This window comes from Glossina fuscipes, unplaced genomic scaffold, assembly GCF_014805625.2.
Source record: "Glossina fuscipes isolate IAEA_lab_2018 unplaced genomic scaffold, Yale_Gfus_2 1, whole genome shotgun sequence".
NCBI classification, from domain to species: Eukaryota; Metazoa; Arthropoda; class Insecta; order Diptera; family Glossinidae; genus Glossina; species Glossina fuscipes.
The window spans coordinates 41,777,205-41,794,505 of NW_023998415.1; the positions used below are offsets into that span (position 1 = coordinate 41,777,205).

Genomic DNA, 17,301 nt, shown 5'->3' on the forward strand with positions numbered 1-17,301 from the left:
TATTAAAACCCTTCTTCGTATTCGCATCCGAAGAAGAGGACTTTCCATTTTCAGCGCATTAATATTCGGCTGACAATAAACAGTTTAAAATTTTGTAGTGATTTGCTTCCTAGAGTTTGCCCAGTGCTGCTATTAATATCTCGTTTTTTTGAGATAAGTGAGATTTAAAGAAAAATTAAAGTCTAAAAGTGGAACTAGATAAAGGAAATGTTAAATAACTCGTCGCGTACATTCAAATGTCAATTGTTTGGAGCGAGTAAACTTCTCCGAGTTACCGCACCATATTATGCCCGTATGTTAATGTTTACTGTTTACCTTTAACTAATCAGATCCTTCCTTTCGAATTCGTATATCTATTAGATCGAAAGAATTAGAGCATTATCTCCCTGTTGTTAATTCTTGGCACTAATCTCGGTTCACTATTTGATGGGTTGTCGCGATTACCTAAAAAGTAATGATAAAATCAAGTCTTCTATTCTTCTATTTCTGACGGTATTGAGAAAAAAGATTAATTTTGCGACTGTTTTTAAAGAAATTTAACAAAGTTAACTGCAAATTAATTATGCAATAGCTATGCAAAGGTGAATTTTTTCAGATGATACGTCCATAGTTTTGGCAAGGTCTGTTGATTGTCACTTGTCGATTATCGTAGATGCATCTGAGAGAAAGGCCAACATGCAGGATTGTATGATCAAATTAAAAATTTCTTTTTAATCTCGCTATGCTTTTACAACTTCTTTTATGGAAGAGCACAAGTCATTGCATAGCGTTCAATATATAAAGGGCTGTAAATTTTTTAAAAAAATCATTTTTTTTTTTTTTTTTTTTTTGCTTATTATATGCTTTGGATCTTCTTGAGTACACGAAAGAAAATTCACTTTTCGCAAAAAATTGTTTCCTTGAAAATTGTGAGCTACCTTCCAAGCGCTACGATAAGCATACTTGGGTCAAATGAATTACAACTGGGAAATTGCAGCTTATTGTTTTGACCTTTCGTTGATCTATCGTTGCATGTATCTGGAAAGCGTTTAAGTTCATTTTAAAAACATTTCCAAAAAAAAAATGTTATTATAGCTGAATCAAGATGACCTTCAAGTCGATATGAGGTTGAGAGGTATTCCGAAGCTTTTATTGCTTCAAGAAGTTAAAAGTTTGGGAAAAAGCTCATCATAAAAGCAGCAAAAGAGCCAATTTCAAGTCAGAAATCGTGGGGGGGGTGGAGGATGGACATAAAAAGTATATTTGAACTTGAAAGCGCAGTTTTGTTATGGTCCTGGAATTGCCGACTAAGAAAAAAAATAATCAAATGTTTATTACGATTAGAAAACATGTCACTCACACATTCTCAAATTTTAATGCATTTTTCTTGAAATATGATTTTCCATTTTTGACAATATCTTTACACGTAAACGTATCTAAATAGAAGGAGTCCTTTTCTAGACTATTTCTCTAGATATATTAATGTACTTTAAACGTTTTTTTTTTCCTGTTAAATGTAAATTAAGGCAATTTATGGCTATGGCGAAGCCAATTTTTAATATTTTTCGAAATTATTATTTATTTATTTTTTTTTTTTATTACTTGAAGGCACGCTTCATAAATTTCTCAAATATTGTTATTATACTGCGTTTGATTCGATCTCGAGAAAATTGCCAAAAAGCTTCTTTCTCTTTTTAGACCGTCACAGTCGTTTGCCCGCTTAACATCTTTATCTTAAATTTCTTTTTTGGCGAACAAGGATTGGCAAATCGAATTCAAGCTTTTTCTGTGCTCATGTAAAGCACACCGAATGTGCCTCCAAAAAGCATCGCTACCTAAACGCAAGATGAATTTACTACTTAGTTCTACTGCTCTGGCTATCTATCTATGGTTAGCAGCTGTTGTTATATTCACAGAATAACTGCTTTAAACCTAAACGACATAAGCTCTTGATTTTAAGTCAATATGCAAAATATATATAAAATCGTAAAATTGCAACTTGCAACTAATATATATATATATATATATATATATATATGTATATATATATATGTTCACCTTTTAATTCGAAAAATCAAATTTAATATAAATGCATGGTAATAATCGCCGCGCTTCTGAAATTAGAGATTAGAAAAATTGGAAAATTCGAAAGCAGATATTAATTAATGTGTATGAACGTTGACGCAAATATTCGAAATATTAAATAAATTTTTGCATGTTTGCTGTTGTGCTGGTGTGTAACGTGGCGAATACTTTTTTCCTTTTTTTTTCATTTCGATGTACTTTTTTTTTTTATTTTAATTCGCGAAATCGATATTGGGTTTTCATTTATTTATTTATTTTTTTTTGTTTGCCAAAATTTACAATTGGGGGGATTTCAAAAGCCCTCCATCCATTCGGTACAAATCAAAAGAATATAATTAACTTTCTGATAATAACTCTTTTATACATTAATTACTACAAGATTTTATGACTTTCATCATTGAAAGTTGAACAGAGACAAAATTTTGTCACTAAGTTTTTTAGAGAACCCATTACGTATTTTTCAAGGCAATTTCGATGGGCTTTCTGGCAGTTTGTCCAACAAACCAAAAACAAATCGCACAAAAAGTATGTGAAGACTTGCATTTTCGAGTCGCATCTACTGCAAGAGTTGGTTTTTTTATAGTCCTCACAAGTCTTTTGTAGCGAAGCATATATCATTGCAAGCAAGAGCGGAAAATCAATATCGTATATCTCGTATTTCGTATATTTTCCGAAAAAGCAAGTTTCTTATATAATTTCTTTTCAAAAAATTTTCAAATATTTTCATTGGTCAATAGACCAAAGGTAAATTAAAGCATACGCGCATACTTCGCATTCTTTGCATATGGTTTCCCAAATTAATTAAACTGTCAAGCCTTCTTCAAGATAAGACAACTTGGATGATAGGATGATGATTTCGCTATCATTACTTCAATCAAGCGACACATAAACAACTTTATTTAGCGCTTCACACAAGTAAAACGCATCTGAAACATTAAAATTCACTTAACTTTTACTTAAGCCTTACATGCATTTCATAGAGCTTGTGATAAATATATGTTCGAGTGATGCAAATTTACAATAGAATGTCAAACTAGCACACAATTAATTATCTTCCGATGCTTATCAAATCTTGAAAAAACTTTATTGAATTATTTTATATATATATAAATATAAAAAGTTTCTTTTTTTTTTTTTTTTTTTTTTTTTTTTAGAAGTTTGATGAATGTAATCATATTATATAATTGCAATCGGTGTATAATTCAAACTTACACTCATTTCATAATTGATTAAATTTAAATTTTTCAAGTGTAAAATCTACCATTAGAGCAACAGATCGAAGCTCAGATTGAGAATTATTAATATTGTTCTTTTGTAAGACGATGTCACAAATATGAGACAAAATCTAATATATTATACAACTTTATTGTGTACAGAACACAAACGTAACAATTCGTGTAATTACACAATTTGACACAATTTCTGTCTTATTGCGGCTGTTTTCACTGTTAGTTATTGTGCAAAAACCCCTATAGCAATTAAAATGATTGAAAAGAAGAAATTTAGAATAAAATCAAGATATATTCGCACATATATATATATATATATATATATATAAAAGGGAGAGATAGATAGCTAGATAGATAGGTAAAGAGACAAACAGAAAGGGAGAGGTAGAGAGAGATAGAGAGAGAAAGAGAGAGAGAGAGAGAGAGATGAATAGAGCAAAAATGATTTCTTATAATATAGTGTAAAAAAAAAAAAAAAAAAACATATGGAAAATGCCAGAAATAAATTAAATGAAGAAGAAAAGTATTTATTATCCCGGGGAAAAACAAGAAATCGTAAAAGAAAAAACTGATACCGTTGTCATCCATCATTGATTATAGCAAAATAGAATCGAAAGCTGTACAGTGATCGATGATCACGGAGATATGTTCAGTGTTTGCATACATCATGGCGGTTACATCATTGCTTATGCTAAGTTCCAGTCATTAGTTAAAGATCAATACATGAGTTGCTGTAGTAGCAAGAAAAGCTCTATATAGAAAGAAAAAAATCTAATTTACTTTAGTTTTCCAGTTTACAAAGCGAAAATCTATAGACAAGATATCGCTCATCAACAAAACATGAAAAATGCTAATTTTTCTACTTTATGATGTATAACAAGCATAGCCAAAAAAAAAAAAAAAAAAAAAAAAAAAAAAAAATGAAAAAAAGAAAAAAAAAAAAAAGGAAAAAATAAATTATGAAAATAAAGACACCGTTAAAACACAATCAAAGCAAAAAAATTTTAAAAAAATCTGTATATATTTTGTTTTTGCAAGAAATCAAATAAACAATTACGTATTTTTTCGAAATATATATATATATATATATATATACACATATATATATGCACACGTTTGAGTTTATATTGGATGGAGAATAAAATTTTCGCAAAAAGAGCTAAATGTTAAAAATAGATGGATTTGAAAAGAATTTCATTCCGATAATTAAGAGATTGAAACACATGTTGCGATACAGTGAAAGAAATGTATGCTTGCGAACGCACGGCAATACAGCAACGCAGGGAACATGATCCTTTAAATGTTTATAAACACATCGCGAAAATGTATACAAGCTTTGGTATTCCAATTATGCATGTCGTCTAAGAATACGCGGCTCCCTTTCGTATTTTATAAAATTGAATGGATTGTCGTTGCTGCGATTCGCTCCAGACGGTGATAAAAAGGGAAACAGTTTTTGAAAACATGTTAAGGTCATTCGCATATATATATATATAAACATATATTCCTTCTTTTTTTTTTTTTTTGGTTGAGTATAAAATAAAATATATGTATATGAGAAATATTCATTAAATCACATATGTGTTATTATTCTATCCTATAGCATGTTTCGGCAACAAAAAGTGGTCCCTGCTTTTTGTTAAGTGTTTTTTGGTTAGTGTTTAGTGTTTTTTTTTTTTTTTGTTTTTTTTACCATGAGCCTTACATTAACGACAGCAAGTTACAAGTTTTTCAAGCAGAGATGGTCAGAAATGAAATGGCTTTACGGACTCGAAGACATGGAATAAAGTCCATAATTATTCGTTCATTTCGCTTGACATATATAAACAGCGACGATTTAAAATTTCAAGCATATAAAGCGAAATATTTAAACAACGCTTCGTAAATATTTTTTACCCGTAATTAATTTATTACAGATCCTTACCGTAGATTATGTATTCATGATTATTGCAAGATTGTGATGAGTGGATTTTTTTGTTCTCTTAATATTGTATCATTTAATTGATCTATCTATAAAAATGTTCTCTTTAAGAAGGAACCGAACTTGTAACATATGTATATTCCTTGTGGATTTTTTCTTTCAAGTTGTTTCAACTATGATTCGTTTTCTGGAAGACAATGAAGTCTCTTTTTATTAAGAATGCTATTCATAGAACATTGTTTCCGGCTCATTCTTCGGCTACTATTATTCCTTGAAATTACACGTTGGGGACAGTGAATGCTTAGAATTCATCCAAAAATACGGCACACTTGAAATGCAAATACATATTATTTCTTAGAAATATTCCTTGAACCGACGCAAATTCTCGTTGCCTTTGGGAAATTTGGGAAATTCACAAGCCTTATTATTCTAAGAAGAGAATTATATTGGGGTGGGGGACCGAATCCATTATACCCATCACTGGGATCCTAAAAAAAAAAAGGAAAGGTAGTACATTATCATATCATATAATATTGGGTGGGAGCGACTGGTCTTTTCTATTCTTAGAATAAAAGTACAAATTTACAAGGTAGGCAGGTGTTGTACTTGTTGTTGTTGTACTGAGTAACAAGCAAGAAACACAGAAAGCAAAAGACTTCACACTTCTCGTTATACGGACATGTGGTCGTGGTAGGCCTGTCCTTCGAAAAGTTGTTTTGTGGTTATTTTCAAAATCTTTTGCAAATTCGTCAAAGACACTACACGGATGCACATCCGGACTGGCCAAGAATTCATACACTTTACTGGGTTTATGAAGTTTGCTTATGTGTGTTGTAAAGGTTTTGAAAAAAAAAAATTGATTGGGCGTGCTCGGTTTCTCTATTTTTATAGAGGTATTGTAGCACCGCCCATACAATATAAAGTCAAATTTTTGTAGAGTTATCTCTTGTAACTTATAAGTAACGAACAGACAAACAATCTTTTATTCCATTTGGCAAAACGAGGTGTTCTTAGTTTAGGCAGTACTGTAAGCGTGTTCTTCAACCGATTTGGACCACTTTCAACACCGACCTGCGTGCAATAACTTCCAATGTTTCTGACAAATTTGAGGTCTTTAGCTTAATTTTTGCGGCCGAGAATATATTCCTCATTCTGGTGTTCAGAATATCCAACCTTTTCGAAATTTCGATTAACTTTTTTTCACAGAGTTTCAATGCCATGCTCTCATCCTCCCATTATCGCTCAGATCCAGAGAAATGTCTATCATGCTACGGACGTCATCAAATGCTAAGTGACTTCCGTAGCAATGTGACTGTAGAGAAGAAGATCTTCGCGCAAATCACCTCTAATACAACAGACATTACACAGACGGCCATGCTTAAATCGATTCAGAATTTAATGCTGATTAAGAATATGTATACTATGCGGGGTCTCTGAAGTTTCCTTCTGAGCGTTGCAAACGTTTTAACAAAATGAATACACTCCTCCTCATCCTTCGGCGATGAGTATAAGAACTTGAACAAATGTAACGACGACTCAACATCACAAATAAACTAAGAATAATAGGGCATCCACTCTATGAGACGTAGATATCTTTATGTAATATGTGCCAGGTTTTATATCTTATGGCATATCGGTGTTATCGTTGTTATACTGATATCTCCCGTAAGGGTTGACGGACGCACGCATAACTAAATATGAAAAGAACTTTGATGTTTTGATATGCACTCTTGGGAGGAGTAGCCAGCTAAGATAGAATAAATATGAGATGAGCGTGGGGGGGGGGGGGGGGTTCATCAGCATCAGATTTATGGAAATATTTATTGAATATTCACAAATGAGAGGAACAATAACGGTATGTTTTGTGAAACATAAGACTCCGTAATGCCGCAACATTTGCTTATTGCTTTTTTATTCACTAAGACTCAAATGTTGTCAGAATGATATGTAGCCGGTTCAGAAGTGCGAGATCAACGAACGTGCGAGCATTTATTATTTAAATAAAAAAATAAATTATAATTTTATTTTTAAACGAGATATTAAATTTTCTTCTTTTTTTTTTTTTTCTCTTTTTTCGAAATATTTAAGCGAAGTTTTTAATTTTTTTTTTTTAAATTGAAGTAAATGATGAAAAAAATAAAAGTAAATATTTATATATAGTGAATAGCCATTGCATGTGTTATGGGCAAAGCGTAAGCGTTGAAGACATTTTCGAATTAAAATGAAAAGAAAAAAAAGGAGTGAAATAAATAATAAAAAAAAAATTTTACTCCAAGTGTATTGATATCATATCTATATATCTATATATATATATATATATTCATTTAAGGTCTGATCGAAGTGTTGACAACAAATGCTTAAAATGTTAAAAATGTTAAAGAAAGCTAGATGAAAATGACAGTATATGTTAGATTGGACAAGTAGTCAAAATTGTAATCATACACTAAAAGTCACTACAAATCAACTTTCACGAAAAAAAATGAAAATGCTAACCAAAGTTTGATCAGTTTTGAGTATACATGTATGTATGTCTATAAAATTGAAAATGACAATTTCATAAATTTGCGATTTTATGACAATTGGAAACTTTCGCAGCAGATACACAAAATTTATATTTAAACTCGAGTTATAAAAAAAAATTGCTATTGTAAGCTTATGACATTTTTTCTGTCACAATAGTAAGAAAATTTATTTATTTATTTTTTATTTATTTTTTTTTTTCAATCAAATAAAGTAACAAACAAATAATATTATTATTATTAGTTATCTTAAAAAGATTTTGCTGTTCCCATTTAAAAAAAGCAATAACCATTTTTTATACATAATGTCTTAAAAATATTGCTCACTACTTCGCTTGATCGGTCTTTTGCTAAAATACGATATTGATATACAGGATCTCTTATTTCTTTCGTCTGCTGTTTCGCATCTTGTGCCGTCGCTATGCATTTGAATCGATCCAACTACGCCAATACGGCAAAAACTCTTTTCAAAAATTTTTGGAATCGCTTGATTCCAAAAAAAACTAGCTTGCAAATGCTTCTCACGCGCTAATCTGTCGAACATAGCAAAGATGACTATATTAACCAGTCAGCAGTTTAGTACGACGGTAATAGACGTCATGATGCGTCCAATCGGCCATTCAGTTGAATTTCGAGAAATATAGTTTCTTCTTTAAAGTCATTTCATTACAAGCCAATTTCATATTACACGAGATTATGGGAGTTTATCGGTAAAGAGGTCGCCACCGTGAATGGGTTAATTTACAACTGAAACTTATAAACGATTTTCGGAGATTTTGATTGCAACGCTTAACTTTCGGACATCAGACATTACATACATAATCGTGATTTCGATATAAAATCATTAATTCATTCATTTACTAGTGTTTACTGCCTGTCTTGTCAGCAGCCAATATCGGCTGGGTTGTGCTTGAATTATGATCTATGAATTGCTATAGCATACGTTCCCTCATTATATTATTTAATATGACCATTTGACCAATATGCTATTCCGCACATAAGCCTACTCTCTACGTACATTGGGTTTCAATAAAAATATTGAAAATGAAAAAAGAAAATAACTCTGTTTTCTATGTAATGGAAATCTTGTGTAAATTTTGCGACGACCTTCAGTTCTTTCCTTTTTCTCTTTACTGCTTTTTTTGTTAAAGTAATACTTTACATTCATTTTTAGTGTAGATAAGTAGGTAAAGTCTGTTTAATATCAAGAATGCATATTAGCAAATATAGCATTTGAAGAATAATTCCTTTCAAATAAATTGGGTTGAAAGTGTAAGGGCGACCTCAATTCAATTAATATTTTGCGAATCGGTTGAAAGCAATTCATCTTGCGGCTGCATTCAATTAATGTCTTGGAGCTTGTGCAGTAAATTGCGAACAAGAGAAGCAAAAGATGCCAAAATGATAAACTGGATAATTAAATGTTGGAACAGTTAACGATAATGAATAAATTCACGTATCTAAAAGGTTATATAAGAATTCTAACACTTATTTGGTTGAAAGTGGGCTGCTAAGCTATCATCATCTTTGTTGCGAACTTTTCAATTTGCCCAACGTTAGGTAGATAGGTGCCGTAGATTAGAAATTATTTTAAATTTTTTAAATTATATGCGAAACGTGATTGTGATGTGTATGTGTGTATGTGTGTGTGCGTGCGATTTATTGGCAATTAAGACGAATTATTTGTAGGCGGATGAGGGGCGGAACGGAATCTCTTATTCTCAAAAATTTCACGACTGTCCATCAGCATGCACACCTTACGGCCTACCTACCTATGTATGTATGTTGTCACAATCGTGCTAATAAACTCGATTTATCACTACTTTTTTTAAGGGTTAGTATTATTAAAAAAGAAAAAAAAAAAAAAAAAAAAACATCGAAACATTTTTTTGGATACCTGCGTCCGACAACAATATAGTTTTAAATGGAATAAAAAACTTACAATTTTTCCAACGAAAATCATTATTTAAATATTTTTTACTAAGACTTGTATAAAGAGAGATAAATACAAATAAATATAATAGAGTATAAAAAAAATGTTTCTTAAACTTGGAGAATTGCAACTCAGTGTACTTGAATGAATGCCATACATTGTTGGGTTTTCATATTTCAAATAAATTCCTGAATATATTTTGGTTTTTATTAAATATTTTTTTGTTTTTTTTTTTTTTTTTTTTACCCAAATCGAATGCAAATTGAATGCTTAAAAATGTGACATAATTAAGTTAAGTTAAATTTTCAATTCAGTTTATTTCAATTTAATTCGTGAATTTGTGCTTAAAATGTGCTTCGAAAAGATTTGATAAGAAAAAAATTTTTCCTTAAAAAAATATTAATGTGGTAATATTAAAATAAATACATTTTGAAAAATGAATTTTCTAAAAATGTGCAATTTTAAAGCATCTTTTTTTTGTTTTAAAAATATGCTAATTTTTTTTTATTTTTTTTTTTTATATGTTATTTAAATTCCGTTTAAGGTTTCAGTTAGTCATACATTTAATTAAATAAATTTCGATAAAATTCATTTGAAGCAACTGCTCTCGAAACGCCCCCAAAATATTTATATTTTATTTGTATTTTTCTAAATAAAAACAAAAATAAGTTGAAATCCTACACACGCGCGCACAAATAATTGGCTAATTAAGAAAACAGTTAATCATGGAACGTCATCGGACATTGGATTCATCAATGTCATCATTGTATTCGGGTTCAAATGTCTCTCAAACACCAACATCGCGTCATCATAATGATGCCACCATGGGCGCAACAACATCGTACAACAACTATACAGGCACAATAGTTTCAACATCATCAGCAGCGCCATCGCCCACACCTAGTGCCGGTCATCTATTGATGGCCACAACAAATGGCAATGATAACATGATTGATACGAATGCCAACAGTAGTGCTGGCGGCGGCGGTGGTGGTGGCGGTAGTGGTGGTGGTGGTGGTGGCGGCGGCGGCGGCAGCAGCAGCAGCACTGGTATAGGGGGATTACGTGCCACTACTATAGGTACAGTTGTCGTACGTTGCGGTCCTATACAGCTAGTGATAGCTCTTTTGCAAGTAAGTCTTAATATTATTATTATTATTATTATTAAAAAAAAAAAAGAAAAAAGTCTTGACCAATATTTTAAGTTATTTTAGGTTTTTTGCTTTCACATACATAAAGGTCTTGTTCGTTTTTTTTTTTTTTTTTTTTTTATTCTCTTCTATTATTTCTATGGATTATTGTTCAGTTGGTTTACCAAAGTCACAGCCAGCCAATGTCGGCAAAGTTTTATGTGGCCTCGTTTATTATAAACATTTTAGGTATTTTTCTATGATTTTCTTCTTTTTTTTTCTCTCATATTTTTGATTCCTTAACGTTAGCATTTTTCTATGTCATACATTCAGTTGTTCATTTATACATGCATGCTGAGAGTGTTTATGCGTGTGTGTGTGTGTGTTTATTTATTTTAGACCCACGCGCGCTTGCGCATTAAAATGATTCCGTATTTGTTTCTTTTACTTTAACTTAACCACTTAGCCGTGGTTTTATTTTTTTTTTTGTGTACTTGGATATGCTTGTATATGTATGTATACGAGAGTATATCTTTCCTTAAACTGGAGGTGATTTGACATTCGACGTTGTTGTGCGGTTTTCAAGTGTTAAGTGATATTAAGTGGTAAAAGTTAGACCGCAAAGGTTAAATAAATTTTTGTTTAACTGCCGTTGTTAATGTTGCTATTGCTATTGCTATTGCTCTTTCTGTTATTGTTGTTGTTGTTGTTGTTGTTGTTATTGTTACCATAAAGCAAGCGCTCGTGTGAATGAAAGAAGTTTCTTTAAAAGAAAAAAAAAAAAAAAAAATATTGTAAATAAATAAATTTAAAAATGATGATAAGTTTAGAGAAAATCTTTTCTCCATTTGTCATTTGTCATCCTTTGCAAACTAAAATGAATTTGCTTTGGCTTCTCAACGATTGCTTCTATCACATCTTAATCCATTTGTTAAATATTTCTTAATATTATATGAATTATATGAAACTAATTACAACTTAACGGTTATATTTGGTTTTAATTCACTGCTCATCAGCAGCATTTCTCTAAATAATAATAATAATAATAATAATAAACAAACAGAACAAATCAGAGCAAAACGCAACAAAAGATTACGAATCAAAATTTATGAAGAAACAAAAAAAAAAAAAAAAAAAAAAAACTGCAAAAAATTTTTTCTTGGAAAAAGGGTCACTAAGCATTTAAACTCTAGAAAAAAAAAGAAAAAAAAAAAATGAAATACATAAATAAACGACCGCCTTAGATGCCAATAAAAAAGCAAAAATAAATAAGGCACGCAACTTTTTTAAGGCACTAAACGATCCCTCTGTGTATGCATTTCTTGAAAAGAAAGCTTTATTTCTTATGGGAATTTTTGTTATAAAAAAAAATCGAGTACATTCAGTTCGTTAACGCGTTTGCGATTCAATCGAGTAAAATGTCGAGATCATAAAGAACTTGCGAATATAAAATTGTATCAGTTCGAGACTTAAGGCAGAATTTAAAAAAAAAAAAAAAAAAACTGTTTTTAGTTCCTTACGCAATAATCAGTTCGTATATTAAAACTCTCTTGAATGACTTCGCAATTTGAATCGATTCGAATAATCGAAGTTTAATTTTACGTTACTGCTTATAAGAAATTTAGATTGGAAGTCGCGCAGCATCTCCCAGGATTTATATTAACAAAATTCATTAAAAAACTAAAAGATTGATGTAATCATCCCATTATAGATCCCCCATAATTCCCCCCAAACCGATATCAATGAACCCCGGTGTTAGGTTAGTTGGTCGCGTTCAACTAAACTAATCTAACGTAATAAGGGATCGCTTCTCGAGCAGATCTCACCTCACAGCAACCAATCTTTGTGAGATCATTTGCTTAATGTGGAGCAAGGTATAGCGCTTAAGAATATCTATTTTCTTCGCCGCTAAGATACAAAAAAAAACAACAACAACAACAACAACAACGATTAAGAATGAATGATTGATCCAACATTGTTTATTTGTTGTTAGCTTTCGAGGACTTGCTATTACTACCTACCATTTTCACGCTATAACACACGAAAAGTTTATAACTTTGTTATTTTTTTTTTTTTTTTTTTGTTTAGCAATGACAAGAAAGGCTTCTTCTCCTTTTAAGAGATTAGATATAACTAATGGCGTTTACGTTGGCTTCTCTATATAAATATATGGTATTTGTATGTATGGATGCTTATCGATTTGTCTCGCAAACAGTCAAACTATACTTAATATTAATGTTAGGTTATTTCAAATTCTCCCTAAACTGTGTGCGAGTCTTCTTATTTAATTTTTTATATCTACATTTTTTTTTTTTTATTCATACACATTTAATGCAACAAGTAGGCAATTGGTTATGGTCCAGTTAAGAAGCATTCAAGCTAAAAAGACTTGTATTTTCTGTATTTTGTTTATGCTTTAAGTGTCCGTGACAGGGTTCGCACACAAGATACCACATAAGTACATAAATATATATATATATATATATATATATAAAGTTTCTTTTATATATATTAACTGTTTTATTCATCTTGTTTATTTGCTCTCATTTAAAACACGTGTTCAAAATTTTATCTGATTTGAACTTTTTACTATCCTTCTATCAATATATTAAATTTACTATGACATTTGCAATTTTTCAAAGATAGGGTAGCTTGAGATAAATTTAATGGTTTCAATACCATTCAATCATACGCATGGCCCGCTTTAGCCTTACTTTCTTTACATCTATTTAGTTAGCGAATTTATCTATTATTGTTCTTGTCATCGGAGATCAGATGTTCTGTTCCATTATTCAAATTTATCATTTCATTAAGTTTCTTATTGTCTAAGATCATCAAAGATAAGATGGGTTTTTTTTTAATTTCGTGATCGCTTAATAAATAAATTGAACTTTTAACTATGCAAAAATTTGTAGAAAAATTCCCTCCCATTAAGGTAAAATATTGTTAACGATTGTCGATAAAGTGTCAGCTAAGGTAGTCTTGATTGCACATCATATGGAAATTCACAAGACTTCTTGTGATAGGAATTATGATTAAATAAATTGTTATCAAGAAATCAAGATACAGATATCGAGGTTTATTAGAATTGTTTTTTTTCATTTTTATTCTCTCTGTTTTCATGAGATTCGTTCCGTGCTTTGCCATGCATATCCATTGATAATAGGACGAATCCGAATTTAAATTCGTGTACAGTTTCGTCTACAAAATTTTATGATTAATTCTATTTTACTTTTGATTGCATTCCTTCTGACTTAATCATTGAAGTAAGAATGATGTACATTTGATGTACTTAATACATAGTTAATAGTGAGTGCATGCAAATTATCATCATTTCATTTTTACTTAAAATAACTGGGAAAACTGGGAATTCTATGAAAACTTGTGCATTTTATCACATATCGTTAGTTGTTGTTAGTAATAATACATTAAGAAATGTAACTTTTTATTTAAAATTTTTTCATTGCATTATACTTATTTTCGTTTATCATCGAAATGAATATTAAGTCTAATGTCGTAAAACCATTCTACCATCTAAGGCTATATTATCAGAGCTATTGAATGCTCACTCCACGCACTTGAGATTTGAACCCTACGCCCATTGAGTTGGTTGTCGAGATTTCACCAATAAACACATGGAAGGTCATGTATAAAATGAATTCAAGGTCTTGTCTAGATCTCTGCATCCAATATATATTTCTATCCTTAAGGTAACCGTACTTCTTATTTAATCTGTCCAACGAATCCTTCGGTTCCTTTTCAAACTAATGAAGAAAATATCTTGACTTTTTACCTATAAACCAACCTATCATTGCAATAATTACACACACATATATGTATATACGATTAAAATACTACATTTTTATGTTTTATTGTTAGAAAAATTGAAATCTTTAGCTGTTGATATTTCTATGGGCACATTTAATGCATCTTTCCATTTCGTGCGACGAAGTGAAGCGAAATTTTACCTTTCACTTGCGTATCAAAATAAACAAGGAAGAGAGTTCCTCTGTTAAAGAGCTTATGAGCTAGGGCTATTTTCATATAACGTGTACCGTATTCGGTGCACGCTAAATAATTTAATAATGCTAAATATATTGTACGCCTTTTAACTTCTATGGGAGAAAATATATATTCAAAGAACGAAATACTCCATACAAGAAGAAAAGTTCATTCCTTATTTATATTAGAAAAAAGAGAATAATTTACGCAATAAAGATAAAGGTCATATTAGGCTTTATACATTGCTTAATCTTTCATATAGCAATGAATATGTATATATAAATTATTGTTATTCCTACAAGGAACATAGGACCTCGACGATTGCTCTCCATTCTCGCTTGTAACTGCTGCCACGGTCTCCAGCTCATTCGAGGTTTTGCTGGCTTTTACTGCTTCCATGTCTATCTGTCGGTGCCAGGTGTGAATATTGCTTTCGGATAAATAAAGGCAACGATTTTCGTTTTCTATCTCGCATGTGACAATAGATATTGGGAATTTATTACTGAACCTTTAGTTTAACCTTAAAGCGACATGCGTCTGCCTCGAATATGTTATATGTATATCAAATATAAGATTTCAATCATTTTAAAATTGCAATTTTCTTATTACAATCCAAGTATTTAATATAACTACAACTTTTTCAACTGAAACTACGAAACAAAAAGGTAATTAACGACTGAGATACTCTATCCTCTACAAATAATTGCTTCTTGCCGCCTGCACAATTACGACAATGGACGATTCAGAGATTATCGTCAACATTCTTAACAATAAATTGATTCTTAGATTGCAAAATTTTAATTTGAAAAATTATGCTTGGCGCACAAATGCACGTACCAGAGAACGTGCGCTTAGAAGCGACACTTTGATTGTCATCAAGTTCGTACGGGGGTTTTTTATTTCGTCCAAAAAAATTATTGTATCAAATTTTAAATCTTGGATAATAGGAATTTAATTAATAAAATGAAAACACATAACAACTTTAAAAATTAATGTTAACCAATACAGAAACTAAAACAAACAATACTCTGACGTTTCCCGATACAGGTATACAAGCTATGCATTGAAATTTTCCCTCTAATTTTAGTTAGTTTCTAATATGGTTAACATCGCATAGGTTTCTAATGGCAGGTTCTCCTATCACGCAACTTGGTGGCATCAGGTGCACAGTGGTATCTCTAACTCCAACAAGGATCCGCGGGAATACACGTAAACGTTGGCATGGAGCGAATGAACTTTTCTAATCTTTAATTAGCTGTATTAAGCACTTAAGGTATGCCGTGTTGTTAGATATTCACGTATAAGAATTTCAATATCAATAATAATACTCTACATAAATTTTGGTAGGAGGAATGTTAAGTTTCTGTGAGGATATATGTAATACCGGGAGGGACTCATAACAGTATACACAAAAATTTTGTTATATCAAACGATTCAGGACCACTTTCAGAAAGATTTTCTGAGTCGATCCGTTCATCCGGTCCTTCTGTGTTCACCCTACAGGCTGCAATCTTTGAGATATTTTGAGGAAATTTGATTGGCACGCTCTGGCCCAGGGACAAAACATGTTTAAAATGATTCGGATTCGATCACCTTCGATAAAACGTCTGAATTTAAAGTTCGTTTTGTAAAAAAATGCTCAGAAATTTTCAGAATATCGCGACAAAACTGACCGAGTAATAGTATTTCAACATTCTAAAGTGATGTAGATCGGGTGAAGCAAGTTCTTGAACCAACTCCCGTTCCTACGAAGATTACATCTTTATTTGGTAAAAAAGTCTGCTTTTTAATATTTCTTGTTGAAAATTGTTTTATAATAACAATTTCCCATAAGATTTATTCTTACACAATTTGGGTCATGTAGATCTATTTTTTGAATCTCATCTCATCAGAAATAAGTGTTTTTAACAGGTAAACTGAGTTTAGTGAATTTTAACTACATTGGTTGAGGATTGTGAGTACACTTGAACATGAGGGCTTTCATGAACGGTATGAAAATAATACGAACTGCGGTTGGCGAACTTTTGTAGAATAACCAATAGCCGTCGTTACCCGACTATGATGTTTTTGTTTTTTCGTATCTTAATAACATCATACGTCATCCAAATATCGACGATCTGTAAATGCTGTCACACTAATTGTCATTGACAATACTTACACCCCGGTCTGGATGGAGGTGAATTGGTACTTCTTAAAAAAAGGAGACTAAATAATCAATAATGTAACCTATTGGCAAATGGCATAATGGTTCATTTACTAGGTAGTTGGCATTGCCTTTTTTAAAAATTAAATTGTAAGAGATATTCCGATGTTAGGGAAAGAGATCATTCACCTTTGCGAACAATTAATGAATGTTTGAATCAATCCTAGTTTCAACTAGGCAACAATGCATTTTATATAGAGCTGGTGTTGTGAACGTCGTTGTGTTCGGTAGTAATTCATCGCCTGATATTTCGTCCTCATGTGGAACGAAGTACCGAAAGTGTGCAAAATTTAAGTACAT

At 31.2% G+C, this 17,301-nt stretch overlaps 1 protein-coding gene across 14 annotated transcripts in view; it reads left to right on the top strand.

Moving 5' to 3' along the window:
• The window catches only part of LOC119645211 (titin), a 152,221-nt gene that overhangs the window by 34,020 nt on the left and 100,900 nt on the right, over window positions 1-17,301 (top strand). For 3 of the 14 annotated variants that reach the window (XM_038045240.1, XM_038045247.1, XM_038045249.1), the window contains exon 1: window positions 10,201-10,799. The exons of 9 other annotated variants lie outside the window; for them this stretch is intronic. In XM_038045240.1, the coding sequence (XP_037901168.1) occupies window positions 10,392-10,799 (408 nt within the window). In that variant the 5' untranslated portion in view covers window positions 10,201-10,391. Of the gene's footprint in view, window positions 1-10,199; window positions 10,800-17,301 lie in introns of those variants that run through there. 2 more of the 14 variants (XM_038045248.1, XM_038045241.1) reach the window with 2 other exon arrangements.